General features: G+C 49.9%; 1 protein-coding gene across 4 annotated transcripts in view; it reads right to left on the reverse strand.

The window, feature by feature from the left end:
• Nucleotides 1-19,994, reverse strand: part of IQGAP3 (IQ motif containing GTPase activating protein 3) — a 45,012-nt gene that overhangs the window by 10,910 nt on the left and 14,108 nt on the right. For all 4 annotated transcript variants that reach the window (XM_032260654.1, XM_032260653.1, XM_032260652.1 and 1 more), the window contains exons 12-27: nt 19,761-19,924; nt 16,896-17,053; nt 14,630-14,751; nt 14,373-14,536; nt 12,892-12,982; nt 11,094-11,261; nt 10,870-11,009; nt 10,595-10,765; nt 7,071-7,154; nt 6,836-6,907; nt 6,665-6,734; nt 3,409-3,617; nt 2,562-2,714; nt 2,098-2,261; nt 1,535-1,759; nt 223-363 (exon numbers count right to left, since the gene is read on the reverse strand). In XM_032260654.1, the coding sequence (XP_032116545.1) occupies nt 223-363; nt 1,535-1,759; nt 2,098-2,261; nt 2,562-2,714; nt 3,409-3,617; nt 6,665-6,734; nt 6,836-6,907; nt 7,071-7,154; nt 10,595-10,765; nt 10,870-11,009; nt 11,094-11,261; nt 12,892-12,982; nt 14,373-14,536; nt 14,630-14,751; nt 16,896-17,053; nt 19,761-19,924 (2,296 nt within the window). The remainder of the gene's footprint in view (nt 1-222; nt 364-1,534; nt 1,760-2,097; nt 2,262-2,561; nt 2,715-3,408; nt 3,618-6,664; nt 6,735-6,835; nt 6,908-7,070; nt 7,155-10,594; nt 10,766-10,869; nt 11,010-11,093; nt 11,262-12,891; nt 12,983-14,372; nt 14,537-14,629; nt 14,752-16,895; nt 17,054-19,760; nt 19,925-19,994) is intronic.

The raw sequence follows: 19,994 nt of genomic DNA on the forward strand, positions 1-19,994 counted from the left end.
CATCCTATCAGGCCACACACAGACCTGCTGTCTTTCAGCTCAGCTCTCTAGCAGGAGCTTCGAGCATTCCCCACATCTCTCCAGGAACCCCTCTGAGTAGCCCTGGCTCCATCTCCCTCCCTGCCTTCCTCCCTGCAGCACTGTCACCCTGCTCTGCTCCCACGGTGGCCTGGCCCTCTTGAAATCTCACGTGTAGGTTGGGGGGGGGGCTGTTGCACATACGGAATTTGGTCCACAGATGAGGTGATGGCTACAAGGAACTTATCAGTCATGGTGAGGAGGTTGCGTAAGGAGATGTCCAATCGTCTCTGGACCTCGGGGTGGCTCAAGGCCTGCTCCGGGGTGACGTCATAGGGGAGACAGCTATGAGCAGAGAGAGACAAGATATAAGCAGAAGTCCCCTCCAATGGCCTCCTTCCCCAAGGCCCTATTCCTTAAACTCTTGTCCAACAGTAACATCTGATACAGATGTGCTAAGGGGAGCCCAACATCCTAAAGAAGAAAGGGTCAGAATGAGAGAAAGGACTGGAGAGATGCAGCTGGGAGGTGAGGAAGACAGTTGGAGTATCTACAGGGAAGCTGAAAGAATGTAGGAAGGAATGGAGAATCTGGAATCTATGGACATTTCTAAGGGGAACAGATGACAAGTCGGGGGCTGTGCTGCAAATAGTCTTTGGCAGTTTGGAACCATGGGGAGGCTGGGCCAGGGCCCTAGAGTTCCCTCACCTAAAGTCTCCTGTGCCATCCAGAGCAGGCACCAGGATTGCCTGCTGGCCTCAGTGCCTAGGTTTCCCTACTACCTAGGGACCTGAGCAGTGACCCCAGGCTGTAAAGCCAACCTATTTCTACCGTTATCTCGTTTGCCTATTCATCTGTAAATAAAGATATTCATCTATACCTCTATCAATAGGAGTCTAGATCCTAACTCCCAGCAAATATTTTTTTTCGAGACAAGAATCTCGCTCTGTCACCCACAGCTGGAGTGCAATAGCCTGATCTCTGCTCACTGCAACCTCCACCTCCTGGGTTCAAGCGATTCTTCTGCCTCAGCCTTCCGAGTAGCTGGGACTACAGGAGCGTGCCACGATGCTCAGCTAATTTTTGTATTTTCAGTAGAGATGGGGTTTCACCATGTTGGCCAGGCTGGTCTCAAACTCCTGACCTCAGGTGATCCTCCTGCCTGGGTCTCCCAAAGTGCTGAGATTACAGGCGTGAGTCACCATGCTTGGCCCTACTCCCAGCAAATCTGACATATCATTTGCAAGCACTGACATAGCAATTAAGCACATTTGCATATTCATCTGTACTAATTTTATGTTAAGCCCACCAGGTCTGGAGTCATTTACATCAGTTTCATGTTAATTATCAGAGGGGGTCTAAAAGACTACCTTATTCATGCCTACAAAGCTGGTGTCATATTTGCATAAATCAGCATGCCCATTTATATGCCACCTTCAAAGTACACCCAAGCTTCCCCAGTAAGGTCCAAGATACAGCTGATCAGAGAGAGCTCTCCCTCTGCCCTTGTGCTCACCTGCGCTGCCCTGTCTGGGCCTCAGTCTGGTTGATCCAATTCTTATAGAGGTGGACAGGGTCTGTGTGGATGCTGAGCACTTTGTCCTCTAGCACGTCCTGGATAACCTTGCTCAGAATCTCCTGCAGGGCACTCTGTCCCCGCCCATTACGGTAGAATCTCACCACCAGCCTCACCACTGTTGGGTTGCCTGTCACCACGTCTTGGGGCTGCTCCACCTTTGACCTGTGGTTCAAGAGGTCATTGAAGCTAGTCCTCTGCCTTTGTGTAAGACAAATCATTGCTTTTCCTTTTTGAGATTTTGGCTCTCAAGCCTGCTCTGGTGTCCCCCTTTTAAGGAATATCCTGATATCTCTCTCTCATCCTTTGTGCTAGCATGTAGCCATATCCCCCCACTGTGCTGTCCCAGATGTTTTACAGTTTCTCCACAGGAGGTGGAGAAAAGAGGTCTTCTTATTCCATTTCTACCCTTAAACCTCAACAAGCTGTCATCTTATGAAGGAGCCAACAGGGGCATCTCTTAACCCGTTCTCTCCCCATTTCTTTGTTTCTGGAGAGCCTACTTGATTTCCTCCTGGAGTGCTGTCTTGAACAGCTGGAGCAGGAGATAGGCCTCTCGGCGGCTGGAGGCATAGTTGTATAGGCTGAAAATCACTGCCTCCATGAACTTGGTGGTTTTGTTCTGCGGCATCTGAAAGATCAGCTTGGCCAGGTAGATGGGCTGAGTCTGCAAGCAAAAGGGGAGACAGGAATGGCTGACCATGCACCTTGAGGACTAGTGATAGGGTAAGGAAGGGCTTTCCCCTGATGGAAACCCGGAATGGAGAAAGCACTATCACACTTTCTCTAGGTGCTAGTAACATTTCAGACAAACAGGGGAAGAGGTAGTCTCTTTTCCTGGGGATAAGGAATTAAGGTTATGGGAAAGGACACCTTGCATGGTGCTAAAGGCACAGACAAGAAAGCCTTGAAGTCTCAGACCCTCAGGAGATGGGAGAAACTTCTCCTTGGAAAGTCCTCTGCTAACCTGGAGCAGGTAGAAGAGGTGTTGGTATGCTTCTAGTTTCTGCCGTTTCTCTTTGCTCAGCGACTTTAATCCCTTCTGCTTGTCCAGAACCATCATATCTGACAGCTGTTCCTTATTCCTCTTGGTCAGCTTCTTGCAGTGGGAGACCACTTCCTGCAGGGGTGGAGGAGCGGATGATACAACCAGCACAGGCCATCCCAGGGCACAGAACATATGGTCTAGAAGCAGTGCCTTGAAGAGCCAGGGTTTTCTGTTGCTCAGGGAATAGGCATAAGCTGGGGGAGAGAAGCAGTTCTAGGGTGAGGAAGGGCCCCTCCTAGTACCCTGAGACTCCATCTGGTTTCTCTCCTGTCATGGGAGTGAGTCCTCAAAGAGAAATGGGTTGCCAGGCTGAGGACTGTGTCTATTTGGCTTTTGCTATCATTTCTTATTAGACTGTTACACACATTTGAGATGGAGATATCACTACTACCCTGATACTGCATATTTGTATGGTAATTTATTATTCAAAGAGCTTTCATATCTATATTTGGCCTGGAGAGGTGGATATTCTCATTATTCCCAGTTTGCTAATGAGAAAACAGACTTAGTAGTTAAATGACTACCCACAGCCCCATCCCTAGGAATCAGCAGAGCCAGGCATCCCAATTCTAGGCTCTTTCTACTCTGTCATGGGTCCCCCAAAATGATTTATTAGAATGGCAGAGGGCCACTGGAACAAGGACCTGAGTCAGGTGATAAAACCCACACCATTTTGAAAAAAAATGATTAGGAAGCAGAGAATGGCTAGCATCACATCTCCAGAGGCAGGCAGATCTGGGGAGGAGAGGACTGGTGGGCCCCTGACCTGCAGAGTGATCCGGTTCTTCACCAGCAGGCCAATCTTGATGTCCATGATGTTGAGGTCCTGCTCCAGCTGCTGATTGGATCGGATCTTCCTAACTACTTCCTCCTGGAGCTTCAGCAGCTCTGCCTCAGCCAAGAAGTCCTGCTGGCTTTGATTCATGAGATGGGCAAATCTGCGTACCACACTGAGAGGAGGATGGGGTGCATGCACTGGGAGGAAGGGAGGAGGCATCAGGATTAGGATGCCTCATCAGGGGCCTTCTGGCCAGCCCCTGCCCCAGAGTCAGCACATCCCAGTCCCCATTCTGCTTAGGATCAGTAGGTCCCAATCCGAGTCCTCTTCTAACTGGTTCTGCTTACACTTGGAGGGCAGTGGGTAGCCTCCCAGCCAGGCCTGTCCCTGAGCTCCCTGTCTTATAACCAGGGATGACATAATAGCTGCTTTTCCCCTGCCTCTGATTCACCCCAGCCTGGGCCTATCCCAGGGACCTCTGACACCAAAGCCAGAGCCACAGCTCCCTCTGATGATCCTCCCAGACCTCCCAAGTCTACCTCAATTACTACTCACTTCTGCTGGGCCAACCTGCTCCTCTTCCCCCTACCTGCCAGCCACCACTCAGCCCCACTTGCCCTCACAGTGCTCCTCTGCCAGGAGTTTCTGTGCATACCAGGAAGCACAGATGGGATGGACAGTGGGCTTTATAATATAGGGGACGTCAGAGCTAGCTGGTGATTCTCCTTGAATCACCTTTGGAATTGGTATTTGAGCAAAAAAGAAAATTATCTGAGCTAATTTATTGGAAATAACAACAAAATAGCAACTAATACATATAATGTTTACTATGAGACAGAAACTGTTCTAAGTGCTTTACACTTAAGACCACTTGTGAGGTGGTCTGTAATGATCCTCTCTTACCAATGATAACTCTGAGACTCAGAGAAGGTAAGCAAATTGCCCTACGTTACACAGCTAGTAATAAATGAAAGAGTCAGATTTGGAAGATGAATAAAACCAGTCCCTGTCCATAAAGGCAACCTAGTAGGGGAACTAGACAAATAAACCACAATTCACTGCAATGTGGTTAGCACTTTGAGAGAAGTAAGCATGGGGATCTTTGGGAAAACAAAAGCGAGTCATCCAATCCCACCTGGGGAGTGAAGAAACACTGCAAGGATGAGGTAAGATCCCCTGATGCTGGTGGAAAGGAGGTGGAAAGGGTGAATGTAGGGAGTGCTGGAAGTCCACTGTATCTGGAACACAGTGCAGAAGGTGCAGGTAGTGAGGGGCAGGTCAGTGAGGTTAGAGGTACTGGGAAAGGCTAGATCACAGAGAGCCCTAAAGCTGTGCTTAGGAGATTGGGCTTTATCCTCAGGGCAACAGGGAATCATGGTAAGTCTTAAGTAGGTGAGTGACAAGATCACATATACAGGTTTAATGGATTAATCTGGGTATAGTAGGGGAACAATTTTTTTTTTTTTAGACAGAGTCTCACTGTTGCCCAGGCTGAAATTCAGTCCTGCAATCTCAGCTCCCTGCAACCTCTGCCTCCCTAGCTCAAGAGATTCTCCTGCTCCAGCCTCCCAAGTAGCTGGGATTACAGGTGCCAGTCACCACGTATGGCTACTTTTTGTATTTTTAGTAGAGATGGGGTTTTACCATGTTGGTCATGCTGGTCTTAAACTCCTGACCTCAAGTGATCTTCCTGCCTTGACCTCCCAAAGTGCTGGGATTACTGGTGTGAGCCACCACACCTGGGCTGTGGACAAATCTTTGAGGAGTGAAGAAGAGTAGAATCCAAGACAATTCATGGCATCTTGGATTCGATGAAATACAGCATATGAAGTCATTTTATCCTCAAAACAGCCCTACAAGATAGGTATTAGCATTATCTCCAGTTTATAAAGGAGAAAAGTGGGCAATAAGGAAGTTAAGTGGCCGCGCACAGTATCTCATGCCTGTAATCCCGACAGTTTGGGTGGCTAAGGCAAGTGGATCACATGAGCTCAGGAGTTTGAGACCAGCCTGGGCAAAATGGAGAGACCCCATCTCTACAAAAAAATCAAAAGTTAGCCAGGTGTGGTGGTGTACACCTGCAGTCCCAGTACTCAGGAGGCTGAGGTGGAAGGATCACTTGAGCCTAGAAGGTTGAGGCTGCAGTGAGCTGTGATCGTGCCACTGCGCTCCAGCCAGGGTGACAGACACTCTGTCTCAAATAAATAAATAAATAAATAGACAGATAGATAGACAGATAGATAGATAGATAGATAGATAGATAGATAGATAGATAGATGTTAAGTAACTTGCCTAGAGCTACACAGCTAGTAAATGGCAGAGCTCTGAGTAGAGTTTGCGGGCCAGTGAAGTCAGGAGACAGCACTAGGGAAAAACAAGTTCTTCCAGAAAAACCATGAAATGAAGAGAAGAAAAAGATACCAAGAATGGCCAGGACAATGGTATTAGTGTAACCAAAGAGACAAAATAGAAAGCACCAGGCTGGGGAGAGAGGAGAGAAGGGAGCTTCTTACGAGGAAGCAGATGGCCTGAGTGTATATGGCCAGAGAAGGGACAGGCAAAGCCCCTGTGGGCAGGACAGGGCAAAGAAGGACTGAGGAGGTGAAGGAGAGGATTCCTGAGCAGGACATTTCACCAGAAGCCCGAGTGCAGCCTCAAGGCCAGGAAAGAAAGGGGCCTACTGCTTTAGGAACCCAGGGGGCTAGAGGTGAATGTGGAAATGGACTACTTATCAATTTCACAAAAAAGAAGGGGATGCCATTTGCTGGGCTTCTGAACTTGAAGATTAAGGGCCAGGAGGGACCTCTTTAAGGCTAATGGGGAATATGGAGCAGGAAGATGGTCCCCCCTTGAGTGCTTCTCACATTCCCCACACCACAGAATGGACTCTATGTACCTCACCAGGCCTTGTTTGTGCTGGGCCACAGAGGTTGGAGGGGAGAAGGTTGAACCCTAGGGAAAGAAGCAAGATCCTTTTCTTTTTGCTTTGGTGGTAGCAATAGGTAGATAATCTAAGCCTGGTACACAAAGAGCCTGTTAGAGGAACTTTCGCTGTGACAAGGCTATTTGTGATTGCGATGAGCAGAGTGGCTTTTGTTACAACCCATTCCACGTTTCTGCACAGACAACTTCTGACAACCTTCCCCTTACCTGCTGTGCAGTCCCAGAAGGACGTCTAGACCTGCCTGGCTCTATGGGGTCCTCTCCCTCCCATCAGCTGGGAAGGATGGATCAGGCAGCTCACCTAATATCCTGTAGTCATCCCGGGCTTTCCTGGCTCGGAAAAATGCCTGGATCTTCACAATGGAGTTAACCTGCCACACACACGGATGGGAAAAGGCTGGCTGCCTGCCCTTGCTCTAGTCTCATGGGTAAAGGTTGGGTATGTGGGCAGGGGGAGCAAGGCAACACTCACATTCTTCTGGAAGTAGTGCAGACGCCTCAGGTATTGCCTCCGAGCTGCCCACATCCGGGCCCAGGCCTGGATCTGGGAGGAGAAACACACTGCCTCAGCTCCAGCTTGGGGCCCACCCTCAGTCCCAGGCCAATTCAGACAAATTAAGAGGTCAAGAAGAGGTGACAGGACTACAAGATTGTTCTCAGAGGGTCCTTCAAGAGAGAGAGGAACCTGCCACAACCACCATAGCTACCTTGATTATGGCATCCAGGTTTGCTTTAAAATACTGCAGCCGCCGCAGGTAAATCTTCCGCTGTCTATAACCCCGCCAATGAGCCTACACATCAGGAGAGAAAGGCAAGTAACACAAGCAGGTCTCCTTTGGCCAGAGAGGCTTTTAGAAAAATCCTTGTCCTGGGCCCTTCAGGGAATGGAAGGGGGCAGCTAAATAGAAGGGGAAAGGCCCTGTTCCCAAAGAACTTCCAACTTCATAGGGAAGACCAGATGGCTGCACACAGCCAACAATGCCCTCTGCCATACTCCCTGGTCCCAGCACAAACACCCACACACCCACACCCACACACCCCTAACCAACACCTCTTCACAGAAACTCAACTATAAGATATAGGCCGTTAAGATAATAAAGCATACACCTACTCGCCAACTTCACCAAAGTATGTACCATATCAGCCTAAAATACACTCATACACCCATATGCAGACCACCCACACCCTATCACACACTCCGCCCTCCCTCATGTGCACAGAAAGTGGGAAGAGTGCAGTCTGGAAATGCATGCAGTTGTGTGGATGGGAAGTGTGTTTAGGCACAGAGCCGTGTGCTCACCATCTCCACCAGCGGCCACCTGGGCAGGAGGTCACTAATGCTCTCATAACTCACACTCTCTTTACAACACAATCCAGCTCCTGACCCTAGCTCTCAGCAAATCTTCCAAGGTCTTCAGTCATTCAGCTGTCAGGCTGATGGCCTCTCCCCTAGCTGACCTGCTGCAAAGAGTCCAACTGACATCTTCACAAATCATGCCTCATATGGTCTCTAAAACACAAATATCAAGGCCCTCTTCCATTCCGGTCTCCTTCCTAGGAGCCTTTTCCCTTTATTCCGAGTTCTCAACCATCTGACCCCATACTCCCTCTTTGACTTTCCACTGGCCCCACCTTCTTAAGGATTCTAGATGCATCAGACTTTTCATTTTCTTCTAAACATGCCTTATGGTTTTCTGTCCCTGAACCTTTTATACCCACCCTTGCCCCCAGCCCTACCTCTACTCACTGAAATCCTTCCCATCTTTTTTTTTTTGAGACAGGGTCTTCCTCTGTCACCCAGACTGGAGTGCAGTGGTTCCATCATGGCTCACTGCAGCCTCAACCTCCTGGGCTCAAGTGGTCCTTTCTCCTCAGCCTCCTAAGTAGCTGGAATCACAGGCATGTGTCACCATACCTGATTCATTCTTTATGTTCTGTAGAGATGGGGTCTTACTATGTTGTCTAAGCCGGTCTTAACTCCTCAGCTCAAGTGATCCTCCCACCTCGGCCTTCCCAAGTGCTGAGGTTACAGGCGTGAGACACCATCCTTGGCCCTTCCTGTCTTTTAGGGCCTATGTCCAGCATCTCCTAGTACACAGGCCCTGGGAGACACTCTACCACTGACATTGTCTCAGTTTGGTAAGACTTGGAAGCAACCCCTTTCATTCAGTTGCTCCCAGCCCTTCCTAAAGCCGGTTCTGCCAGCTTTCCCTCAAGGCTTACATGGCCCCTCTGTTGGGATAGGATGTAAAAGAGGATAGCTTGGTCCATGATGCCAGTTGTCCATGTTAGAGTCTAGAGGCCAGGAAGCCCCATTTCCATGCCTGCCCTCAGGGCTCTTTCCTCTCCTCCTCCAGTACTACCTGGGAAGTTGCTGTGGGAAAAGGCATAGTGGTCTGCTCTCTGCTCTTACCCACTACCAACTTCCACCAGACTCCTTAAGGCCTCTGAATTGGTTAGAATACAGGACCCTGGATGGGGTTCTGGCCAGGGTCAAAGCTTTTAGCAGATAAAGTCTCAGCACACCCAGGCAGCCTCATTTTGGATTCTCATTTCCCCATCGCTGGAGGACAAGAGGCTCAAGGCTCTGGACTACCTCTCCCTTTCTCTGTCTCCCAGGACCCAGGCCAGAGCCCACACAACTTTGGTACTAGTGACAAATGGTCCCTCTGACTCCATCTTCTCTCCCACTGTTGGTGTGGTTTTTCATTGCCTTAGTGTGAAATTCCAGTCTGGGCTCAGGAGGGAGAAATCCCATGATTCAGACCACTAAATACAGATCACTAAAGTTTGTATTGAGTTCTGGGACCAATGCCCTGAAAACAAAATCTCATAATGGCTCCTACCAACAGAGCACTTACCATGCTAAGTGCTGCATGTGATTTTCGTATTTAATCCTCCCAATCAGCATATGAGGTGAGTGCCATCATTATGAATGAGGAAACTGAGCGCTAGAGAGGGTTTAAGTAAGGTGCCCAGTGTCATATGACCCAGAAGTGGTAGGGAGGCAAACTCCAGCTTCTGACCCCAAAGCCTGAGCTCTCAGTTACCCCCCCACACCCTCGGTCACCATCAAGGGCCATTTGCCAGTCCCGGTCTGCACATCCGTCTCCCTTGGGCTTCTCTGGTGTTGTCTTCAAGTCCCTCCTATCACAATGTCTAGCATCAAGTGTACTCCAATTTCTGTGAGGGGAGAGATGTGCTCACTAACCCGTGGGCCTCACATCCATCTCCCACCCTTGCCCAGTGCCAAGTGGCATGCTCTTGGCATTCAAAGAAGTTTATGAAAACATCTTTACATTGCCAGCACCTCCATGAGGCCCTCCAGATCACATCTGCCTGGGAAGGTCTCTGCTCATCATTCCCGGCTTGCAGTGCCTCTGGCCATCTTCCCTATCGACCTCATGTCTCACTTACTTGTGGGTCAGTCTCAGAGGCCATTCACGGGTTGAAAGAATAAAAATGGGAAGGGCTGGTTGGAGAGAAAAGGTAGAAGACTCTTCTTTTCCTAAAGGATATTCCACTCCTTTTCTGTTTAACCACCGCCACCTCTTTGAGCCCTCCTGGTGTCTAAGCCCTGATGTCTTACTAAATACACACACACACACACACACACACACACACACACACTTGTAGAGACAGGGTCTTGCTCTGTTGCCCAGGCTGGAGTGCACTGGTGCCGTTACAAATCATTTCAGCCTCAAACTCCTGGCCTCATGCAATCCTCTTACCTCAGCCTCCTGAGTGGCTGGAATCACAGGCGTGAGCCACTGCGCCCAGCTAAATCTTATTTCACTCTTCCCTTGGGGAAGCTAAAAAGCAGCTCTGACTCTCTGGATAGCGATGATGATGATATAACTAGCACGGTAACTTCTACCGTGTTCTTACCTACCTCCAAGGCACTGTTTATAAACACTTGAGATATTACCTAACTTAATCCTCATAACAACTCTATAGGAATCATTATCCCTATTTTTCAGAGGAAAAGACTGAGGGACCAGTGAGGAAACTGAGGGAGAGTAAGTAACTTGCCAGGGTCACACAGCTAAGAGGCGGTGGAGCTGGGATTCAAATGTACATGGTCTGGCTCCAGAACCTATGCTCTTAACCACTACTATTCAGAGGCCAAAAGATCATTCCCATGCCCACTCAGTAAAAAGGAAGTAGGGTGGATACCCTGGAGCCCAGATAAGCCCAGGCCCTGAAGACTGAGAAAGCCAGAGCCTGCCACCTGGATCTTGATGACTGCTGGGAGCCAGGTCCTCAGAAAGTGGGAACGCTCAGCAAACTTCTGCCGAACTAGAAAGCCACGGAAGCGGGCCTGGAGCTGGATGATAAAGCTGACGTTGGCCTTCCAGAGCTGTTGGCGGTCATAGGCAGCAGTGACCTTGGTGACAGCTGACTGTGGGGGCAGGAGAGAGATGCTGTGGTCTTTTGGGGAGTGGGAGCCTCTTCTTCAGGGCATTCACGTCTGAGATTCCCTATCCTTGCAGGGGCTCTGCCAACCTGGATCTCCTCCCAGGTCAGGTGAGAGGTGTTGAGGCGGCAGCCAGCGGGTTGTTCCCAGGTCCCCTGGAAGGTCTGCAGATGGAAGTAGTAGGCAGTGCCATCCTTCATGTCATGTTGAACCCAGAAGGCTGTGTCTGCTAAGCAGAAACCAAGCAGGCAGAGAAGATTCAGAGCAGGCAAGGGGCAGGCAGGGAAGACGAGGGTCAGGCTGGGGCCCTTACCTGGATGCTGTTTCTTTGCCATGACACCTTCCAGGGCTCGCTGGTAGCCTTTGGCACAGTCGGGAACTACCCCTCGAAGGGCTACTGCGGGGTTCCTCAACACCCGCTCAGTCTGGGCTGCCTTGCCCTCCTTGATGGCCTGATTGATGGCGGCCACACCAAGAGCCACTGACAGAGAAATCAGGAGAGAGTAATCAATCCTTCCCCCGAGTCCCTCCCCTGGGCCTTGGCCTGTCCGCTAGGGATGGATTCAATAAGAGGACACAAAATCATCCTGTCTGAAAGTAGATGGGAACATCCCGGGATGGACAGAGACACATACATGAAAAGCAGCAGCAGGCAACTGTGCTTGGAGGGAAAGGCAGCAGTCAAGGAAGCGCTCCTGAGGGAGGCAGTGTGGGGCTGGGCTGAGCTGGGGCTTGATAAAAGGAAAATCAGTTTGAACAGAGTGTAAAGGTCGAAGCCCGGAGCAGTGGCTCACGCCTATGATCCCAAGACTTTGGGAGGCTGAGGCAGGCACATCACTTGAGCTCAGGAGTTCGAGACTAGCCTGGCCAACACGGCAAAACCCTGTCTATTAAAAATACAAAAATTGGCTGGGTGCTGTGGCTCATGCCTGTAATCCTAGCACTTTGGGAGGCCAAGGTAGGTGGATCACCTGAGGTCAGGAGTTCAAGACCAGCTTGGCCATTATGGTGAAACTCCATCTTTAAAAAAAAAAAAAATACAAAAATTGGCCGGGTGTGGTGGCTCACGCCTGTAATCCCAGCACTTTGAGAGGCCAAGGTGGGCGGATCACCTGAGGTCAGGAGTTTGAGACTGGCCTTGCCACTATGGTAAAACCCTGTCTGTACTAAAAATATAAAAATTAGTCAGCCACAGTAGTGGTCGCCTATAATCCCAGCTACTCAGGAGGCTGAGGCATGAGAATTGCTTGAACCTGGGAGGTGGAGATCGCAGTGAGCCAAGACTGCACCGCTGCACTCCATCCCGGATGACAGGGCAAGACTGTCTAAAAAAAAAAAAAAAAATTAGCCAGGTGTGGTAGCGCATGCCTGTGGTCCCAGCTACTCAGGAGTCTGAGGTGGGAGGATCACTTCCAAGATTGCAGTGAACCAAGATTGTGGTACACTGCCCTCTAGCCTGGGTGATAGAACAAGACCCTGTCTCAGAAAAGAAGCATAAAGGCAGGACATGGGCAGAGGAGCCTGGGACAGTTTCTTAGGAGTAGAGAGCCTAAGATGTGGGAATGGCTGATGTAGCATCTGCCTTCCAGTCACTAGCAGACAGACAGAAAGACAGAGAGACCTCAGCCACTGAGAACTAACACCACCAGCACCACACATCAGCACACCCCTGTCTATTTGTACTGATTCTCCTATTTTCCTCAAACCCCTGCCAATTCCTCTTCTCTCACTCCAAGTCTAGACATTTCTAGCCAGAGCTGATTGACTGTTGGAACCCAAACTCAAGCTACCGGCAGAAATGGGATTTCTGGCTACCACGTGATCTCACATGCTCACAGCACAGGGAAAGTGCCCACAGGAAGGCATAGAGGAAGGCAGTGGGTGAACTATGGATTCTCACCTCCTGGGAATTTCCTGCCTCGCTGACTGCCAGGAACAGCAGCCCGCCCTGCAGTCCAAACAGCAGCCCTCCTGCTCTGACTGTGGCCTGCCTCCCCACAGAGGTTGAAGGGAGTGGGAGGTGACCAGTGAGGCCACCTGATCATCTGGGTTGCTGCTGAGCCCACATCGCTTTCCCTCCCCTCCCAGGGTCCCCTGCCCAGTCCATTTACTTTTCTGAGCTGTATTTGTGTCCTGGTTGGCTCTGACCACTCCCTGGCGGATCTCCTCAAGCCACAGCACAGCTCCAGGATCCCCTGTCACCTGGCAGATTGAGAGAGATAAAAAAGATGAGACCCTAAGCTGGTCTCTCCAGGTTCCCAGACCAAGATGCCAAGGGAAGCAAACTGCAGGCAGGCATTGGGAGCCACAGGGACGGCAATCTCCACTCAGCTCTCCTGGCCTACATGGGTGTGCGTGGCCTGGGGTTCCCTGGGATTACTGCCCTATGTGGGCATGTATGGCCTGTGGGTCCCTGGGATGCTGCCAGGCTCAGAAGGCTGTTTTCCTACTAGGCTTTCAAGTCTATTTGGCTTGGCCACAGCACCTCCAGAACCACAGGGGCTCTGCATAGCTCCTCAAACTCAGCATCCACCACCTTCTAAACAGCTCAGTTCCCAGCCCTTGTGCCTCAGCCATGTCCAGGGATAGCCCACACTGGAGCCTCCGCTTACCTGCCCTCACTCCCCACTGCCCTCTGCCTCACTGCATACCTTCTCAGGCCGATCCTGACCCTGACCTTTACCTTCTCCTTCCTTTTCTTGCTCCACACTCCTCTACCTGACAAGGTAGTGGGAAGATTATATGAGGCCCCAGGCCAAGTAAGCCCATGCCTGCCACAATGTTAGACTGAAAAAGGCTTGTCCCCTCCCTTGCCTCACAGAACCCCAGGTTCTATTCCTTCCCAAATCTCCCCATTAATAATAGACTTTGTAAACTAACATTTTATTGAGTACTGACTATGTGCCAGGCAGTATTCTAAAGCACTTTCTTATGCATTAATACTTGTAAAGCACATAAAATGATGTTTGGCACAGAGTGAGGACTCAATCAATGTTAGCCATTACTACTGTCATATTATCTCACTTACATCCCATAACTCTGAGATACGCTCATTACCGTCACAAGCTTGTAGGTGAGGAAACAGAGACAAAGAGAGGTTAAGTAACACACGCAGGGTCGGGCTGCCAGGACGTAAGCTCCAGTAGCCTGGCTCAGGAGCCTGAGCTCTCAACCACTCTCTACTGCAATATACTCAGGGCATTTTAGATTCAAAACTCTATCCCATTTGTCAATTTATTTGATTTTCACCCTCATTCTGGGAGCTGGGTAGGACGAGGGTAGGCAGTACTTTACAGATGAGTAAACAGAGATCAGAGATATCAAGGGATTTGCTCAAGGTCACATGGTCATGAAGGGTCAGAGTGGGAAATCCAGCCTGGTTCTCTAGCTCCCAGGCCTGTGCTCTTCCGATGGACTGCCCACTGCCCTGGCAATGGGGGCCATACTCCTTCACCAGATTGGAACACTCCCCTCACCCTCTCCCAGAAGCTATTGTGTCCATCAGACTAGAGCTCTGCCAGACTAGGTACAGTGCTACCCACAGGGAATGTTCTTCCTGCTCTGATGACCAACCAGCCAGCCCTAACTTCACCTGGGCCTTCTGCCTTTTGGCTGCTACGAGGAGGAGATGGTACCGAGGGGCAACAGGGAGGCTGACATCATCTAGGCCAGCTGCAGGAAGCAGTAGGGCGGACAGAGTCTTCTCAGGGCTGCCTTTGTCCAGAGCCTCATTGATGAGGCTGACTGCGAGGACCCCTAAGGAAGAGAGATGTAGGTGGGTGAGGGCCCCTAGACTTATGGCTAAGGGACAGGACTGCCTAAGCTGGGCCATCTCCAGACTATACTCACTATCAATCTCTTCCTGGGCCTGTGCATTGACCTGGCTCACGGTGGCCTGCAGGTCATTCCAGCTCAGGAAGTCCTTGTCTGTCCCACGTTCCTGTCGCAGTTTCAGCAGGGCATCGAAGTAACTGGCAGCGGGGTGAAGGGCAGAGAGGTGAGCAGCATGTGAATCATCAGTCACAAGTCAGGGGAAACATTTGAACGATTTTCCTCACTTGGCCTCCAGGACACCACATTCTTTGAGTTCTCTTCTCGCCTCATAGGCTGTTCTTTCTGAGACACCTCTGCTGCTCCCTGACATCTAAACATTGGAGCATTCCAGTCTTCAGTCTTCAGACCTCTTCTCTCTGCATGCTCACATCGTAGGTGATCTCACCCAATCTCATGACTTTAACACCATCTGCTCCTGAAAGCACACCTCCAGCCCATTCATTTATCCCAGCCAGCTCCTTGTGATTTCCAAGCCAATGTCTAACAAGCACCTCAAACCCAACAGCTCACATCTGAACTGATTCCCCTGCTTAACCTGTGTGTCTCATGGTCTCTCCCATCTTGCCCCAAATCTTGGAGTCATACCTAATTCTATTGTCTCTTAAATCTCATATCTATCACATAACCAAATCTTGTCAGTTTACTTTCAAAATGTATCTGAAATCTGACTCCTTTTCCCTATCTCCGTTGCTACCGCTCTAGGCCAAGCCCCCAACATCTCTTGCCTAGATTACTCCAATAGCTGTCTAACAGGTCTCCCTGCTTTCTCTTTGTACTCCTGCAGTCAGTTCTCAGCACAGCAGCCAGAATCATCCTGGTAGGTAGATCAGATCACTGGACACAGTGGCTCACACCTGTAATCCCAACACTTTGGGAGGCCAAGGTGGGAGGACAGTTTGAGCCCAGGAATTCAAGACCAGCCTGGGCAACATAAAGAGATCCTGTCTCTACAAAAAATTAAAAAATTATCTGGGCATAGTGGCATGTGCCTGTAGTCCTATGCTGGAGTTCAAAAATTATCTGGACATAATGGCATGTGCCTGTAGTCCTACGCTGGAGTTCAAAAATTATCTGGGCATAGTGGCATGTGCCTGTAGTCCTACGCTGGAGTTCAAAAATTATCTGGGCATAGTGGCATGTGCCTGAAGTCCTTCCTACGCTGGAGTTCCTAAGCCTGGAGTTCAATGCTGCAATGAGCTGTGACTGCACCACTACACTGTAGCCTGGGTGACAGAGCAAGACCCTGTCTCTAAAAATAAATAAACGAAGTAGGTCAGATCATCTCCCTCCTGGCTCTTCTGTGGCTTCCTTCCTCACTCAGAGTAAAAACCAGTCCTACAAGGTCTGGCCTCTGCTACTCTGTCTTCATCTCCCACTCCTCTTTCTTCCTCACTTCACTCCACCACAATGGCTTCCTGGTGTTCTTTGAACACACCACGCACATGGCTTTCTCAAAGCCTCTGCCCCACATAGCCTCATGGCCATCACTTATGCCCTTTAAATCTCTTTCAAAATGACCTCCTCAGCAAAGAGGCTTTCCATAACCACATTATGTAAAACCAAAAAACTGTCCCTACTATGTCTCTACCCGTTACCCCCTTTGCCCTGTTTTATTTTTCTCTACACCTCTTCTTCTTTTCTTTTTTATCGAGATGGAGTTTTGCTCTTGTTGCACAGGCTGGAGTGCAACAGTGCGATCTTAGCTCACTGCAACTCCGCCTCCCAGGTTCAAGTGATTCTCCTGCCTCAGCTTCCCGAGTAGTTGGGATTACAGGCATGCGCCACCATGCCCAGCTAATTTTGTATTTTTAGTAGAGACAAGGTTTCTCCATGTTGTTCAGGCTGGTCTTGAACTCCCAAGCTCAGGTGATCTGCCCACCTTGGCCTCCCAAAGTGCTGGGATTATAGGTGTGAGCCACTGCGCCCAGCCACCTCTTCTTTTCTAATCACCTCTCTCCCTCTACTAGCATGTAAGTTTGACAAGAGCAGAAGGTGTTTTGTTCACTGCTGTTTCCCAGCACCTAGAATAATATCTGGCACATGGGTGGATACTCTAACATCTGCTAGGAAAGAATGAATCAATGAAGAAAAGAGGAATGACTGTGAACCCATCCACTCCCAGGAAGAAACACAGGCCAAGGAACTGTGAACAGACCCAGAGGGTGGGCCTGGGCCCAAGAATGGGACATCATGCACCAGGCAAGTCTCCAACAGAAGAGTGCTGAGTCTTGGCTGCATTCCCCCATCCCTCACTCCCAATGTGTGGCTAAGACTTTCTCACCGCTGGGCATTTTCTCCTTCCACCTCAGCCAGGCCTGTGGCGGGGTTCACCAGGCTGCTCCAGAAGCCACTGGCATCCTGAGCCTCTAGGGCCCGGTTAATCAGGACCACAGCTGAGAGCATCTCCACTGCCACGAAGAGCTCCTCCTGGCCAAGCTCCTAAAATGGGTGGGAGGGCCAATTCCCAAGTGGGCAGGTGAAGGGTCTAAAGGCCTATCCACCATCCTGCCCCCAAGGTTCTTGAATATTCCAGAGTCTCTATCTCAAAACCCCAGTGGCCTCATTCATTCACTAATAATCAGTCATATGAAACACTTGATAATGCTTACTATGTGCTCAGTTATAAGTACTTCACATACATTATCATTTAATTTTCATAATCAGCCGACAACAGAACCATAGTACCATTAATATCCCCATTTCACAGACAAGCCCACAACCAATAACGCAACTCCAAAGCCCACACTTAACAAGTGAGCTGTACCAGCTCCCTCTGCTCTCTACTGCACATCAAGAACTGTATTAGCCGGGTGCAGTGGCTCACACCTGTAATCCTGGCACTTTGGAGGCCAAGGTGGGCAGATCGCTTGAGCCCAGGAGTTTGAGACCAGCCTGGCCAACATGGCAAAACCCTGTCTCTACTAAAAATACAAATATTAGCTGAGCATGGTGGTGGTGCATGCCTGTCATCCCAGCTACTCAGGAGGCTGAGGCTGATCACTTAAACCCAGGAGGCGGAGATTGCGATGAGCCGAGATCATGCCACTGCACTCTAGCCTGGGTGACAGAGCCAGACCTTGTCTTAAAAAAAAAAATTGAGGCTGGGTGCGGTGGCTCAAGCCTGTAATCCCAGCACTTTGGGAGGCTGAGGCGGGTGGATCACGAGGTCAAGAGATCGAGACCATCCTGGTCAACATGGTGAAACCCCGTCTCTACTAAAAATACAAAACATTAGCTGGGCATGGTGGCGCATGCCTGTAATCCCAGCTACTCAGGAGGTTGAGGTAGGAGAATTGCCTGAACCCGGGAGGCAGTGGTTGCAGTGAGCCGAGATCGCGCCATTGCACTCCAGCCTAGGTAACAAGAGTGAAACTCCGTCTCAAAAAAAAAAAAAAAAAAAAAAAAAATTGAACCGGACTAGGTCCCAGGTATACAGAGATGAAGACGGAGTGGTCACTTCCACGCTGCATGACACACCCAATAAACCCGAGCCCCATTTCCCTGCCCTGTCCTTCTCCTTTTCAAACATCTGCTTATGCTGTGGCCTCTATCTAGAACACCCTTTCTATCTTCTTCTTCTTTTTTTTTTTTTTTTTTTTTTTGAGCCGGGGTTTTTTCTCCTTTTTCCCCGGTGGGAGTGCAATGGTGCGATCTCGGCTCACCATAACCTCCGCCTCCTGGGTTCAGGCAATTTTCCTGCCTCAGCCTCCTGAGTAGCTGGGATTACAGGCACGCACCACCATGCCCAGCTAATGTTTTGTATTTTTAGTAGAGACGGGGTTTCACCATGTTGACCAGGATAGTCTCGATCTCTTGACCTCGTGATCCACCGGCCTCGGCCTCCCAAAGTGCTGGGATTACAGGCTTGAGCCACCGCGCTTTTTTTGAGATGGAGTTTCACTTTGTTGCCCAGGCTGGAGTGCAATGGTGCAATCTTGGCTCATTGCAACCTCTACCTTCCGGGTTCAAGTGATCTCCTGCCTCAGCCTCTGGAGTAGCTGGGATTACAGGCATGTGCCACCACCACATCCGGTTAATTTTTGTACTTTTAGTAGAGATGGGGTTTCACCATGTTGGCCAGGCTGGTCTTGAACTCCTGGCCTCAAGTGATCTGCCTGCCTCAGCCTCCCAAAGTGCTAGGATTATAGGCGTGAACCCCCATGCCCAGTCCCCTTCCTATCTTCTACTAACAGAATGTTATGAACGTCAACAACAATAATATTAATAGCTAAAGCTTACTTTCAAGGTTCTTCTCTAAGCACATATGTTACCTCATTTAATCCTATAGCCTATGAGGCATATAATTATTATTCCCATTTTATATTAAAGCAATTGAGCAGCAGAGAAAGTAAAGAACTTGCCCAACATCACATAGCTAAGAACTAGCAGAGCTGGATTTGAACTCACGCAGCCTGGCTCTAAAGTCCACAATTTTAGTCACAGTGCTTTACTTCTTAGTACTTATTTTATGCTTCCTTGTACATAGTCATTCATATGTTGAGAATGTGCCTTTCCTGAGGGCTGTGCCTGTGTCCAAGTCATGCTGGCAGTAGACGCTCTATAAACACCTGCTGTGGGTGTAGTTCTCTATTGATTCTCTTCCAGGAAGTCTTCCCAGCTCTGCCTCTCCATTTCCTTGGTCTGAAGGCTTCTTCCACCTGTCATCTGCTCTTCTCTCCCTGTGTCTCTATGTGGACCCTCAGATGTATTCTAACTCCTCCGTCAGATGGAAAGTCCCTAAGTGAGGCCCTGTCACCTCACTGTCAGAGAAGAGGTATGGACCGGGACGAGGTGGGACAGCGAAGTGGTTAAAAGCATGGTCTTCTGCATCTACTCTCAGCACTGGCACTCACAGCTGTGTTGGGCAAGTGACTTAATCTCTGCATCTCAGTTTCCCCATCTCTAAAATAGAACGCGTCCCTCATAGGGTTATTTTAGGGATTAAATGAGTATGTAAAGCAGTGTTTGCTCAATGTATTGGCTATTAAAATATGCTCAGTAAGGCAGGGATGGTAGCTCTTCCCCCCATCCTAATCTCGTGCCAGCATCTCATGTTGCACTCACAAGAGGGTGGCCTGGGCCGCCTGTCCTGATCCCTCCAGCTGCCTGGGGACTGCAGAGCTAGACACACATTTCTGGAGCTTACCCCCTGCTGCTGCCGCTGGAGCACTGCCAGCTCCTGCTGGTACACAGTCGACGCAACAGGGTACACTGGAGGCAGCAGGGCCTCAGGGCACATCAGCTCCTTCACAGTGTCAGCCGCCACTCCCCTCCGGATGGCTTTGTTAATCCGCTGCACAGCCTGGAGCACTGCAAGGGAGGAGAGCAACAGGTTGCACAGGATGGACATTCAGTGGCATCTCCACTCTCCTGACCAACT

The sequence above is a fragment of the Sapajus apella genome, unplaced genomic scaffold (assembly GCF_009761245.1).
Source record: "Sapajus apella isolate SASKATOON/1434 unplaced genomic scaffold, GSC_monkey_1.0 scaffold119, whole genome shotgun sequence".
Classification (NCBI taxonomy): domain Eukaryota; kingdom Metazoa; phylum Chordata; class Mammalia; order Primates; family Cebidae; genus Sapajus; species Sapajus apella.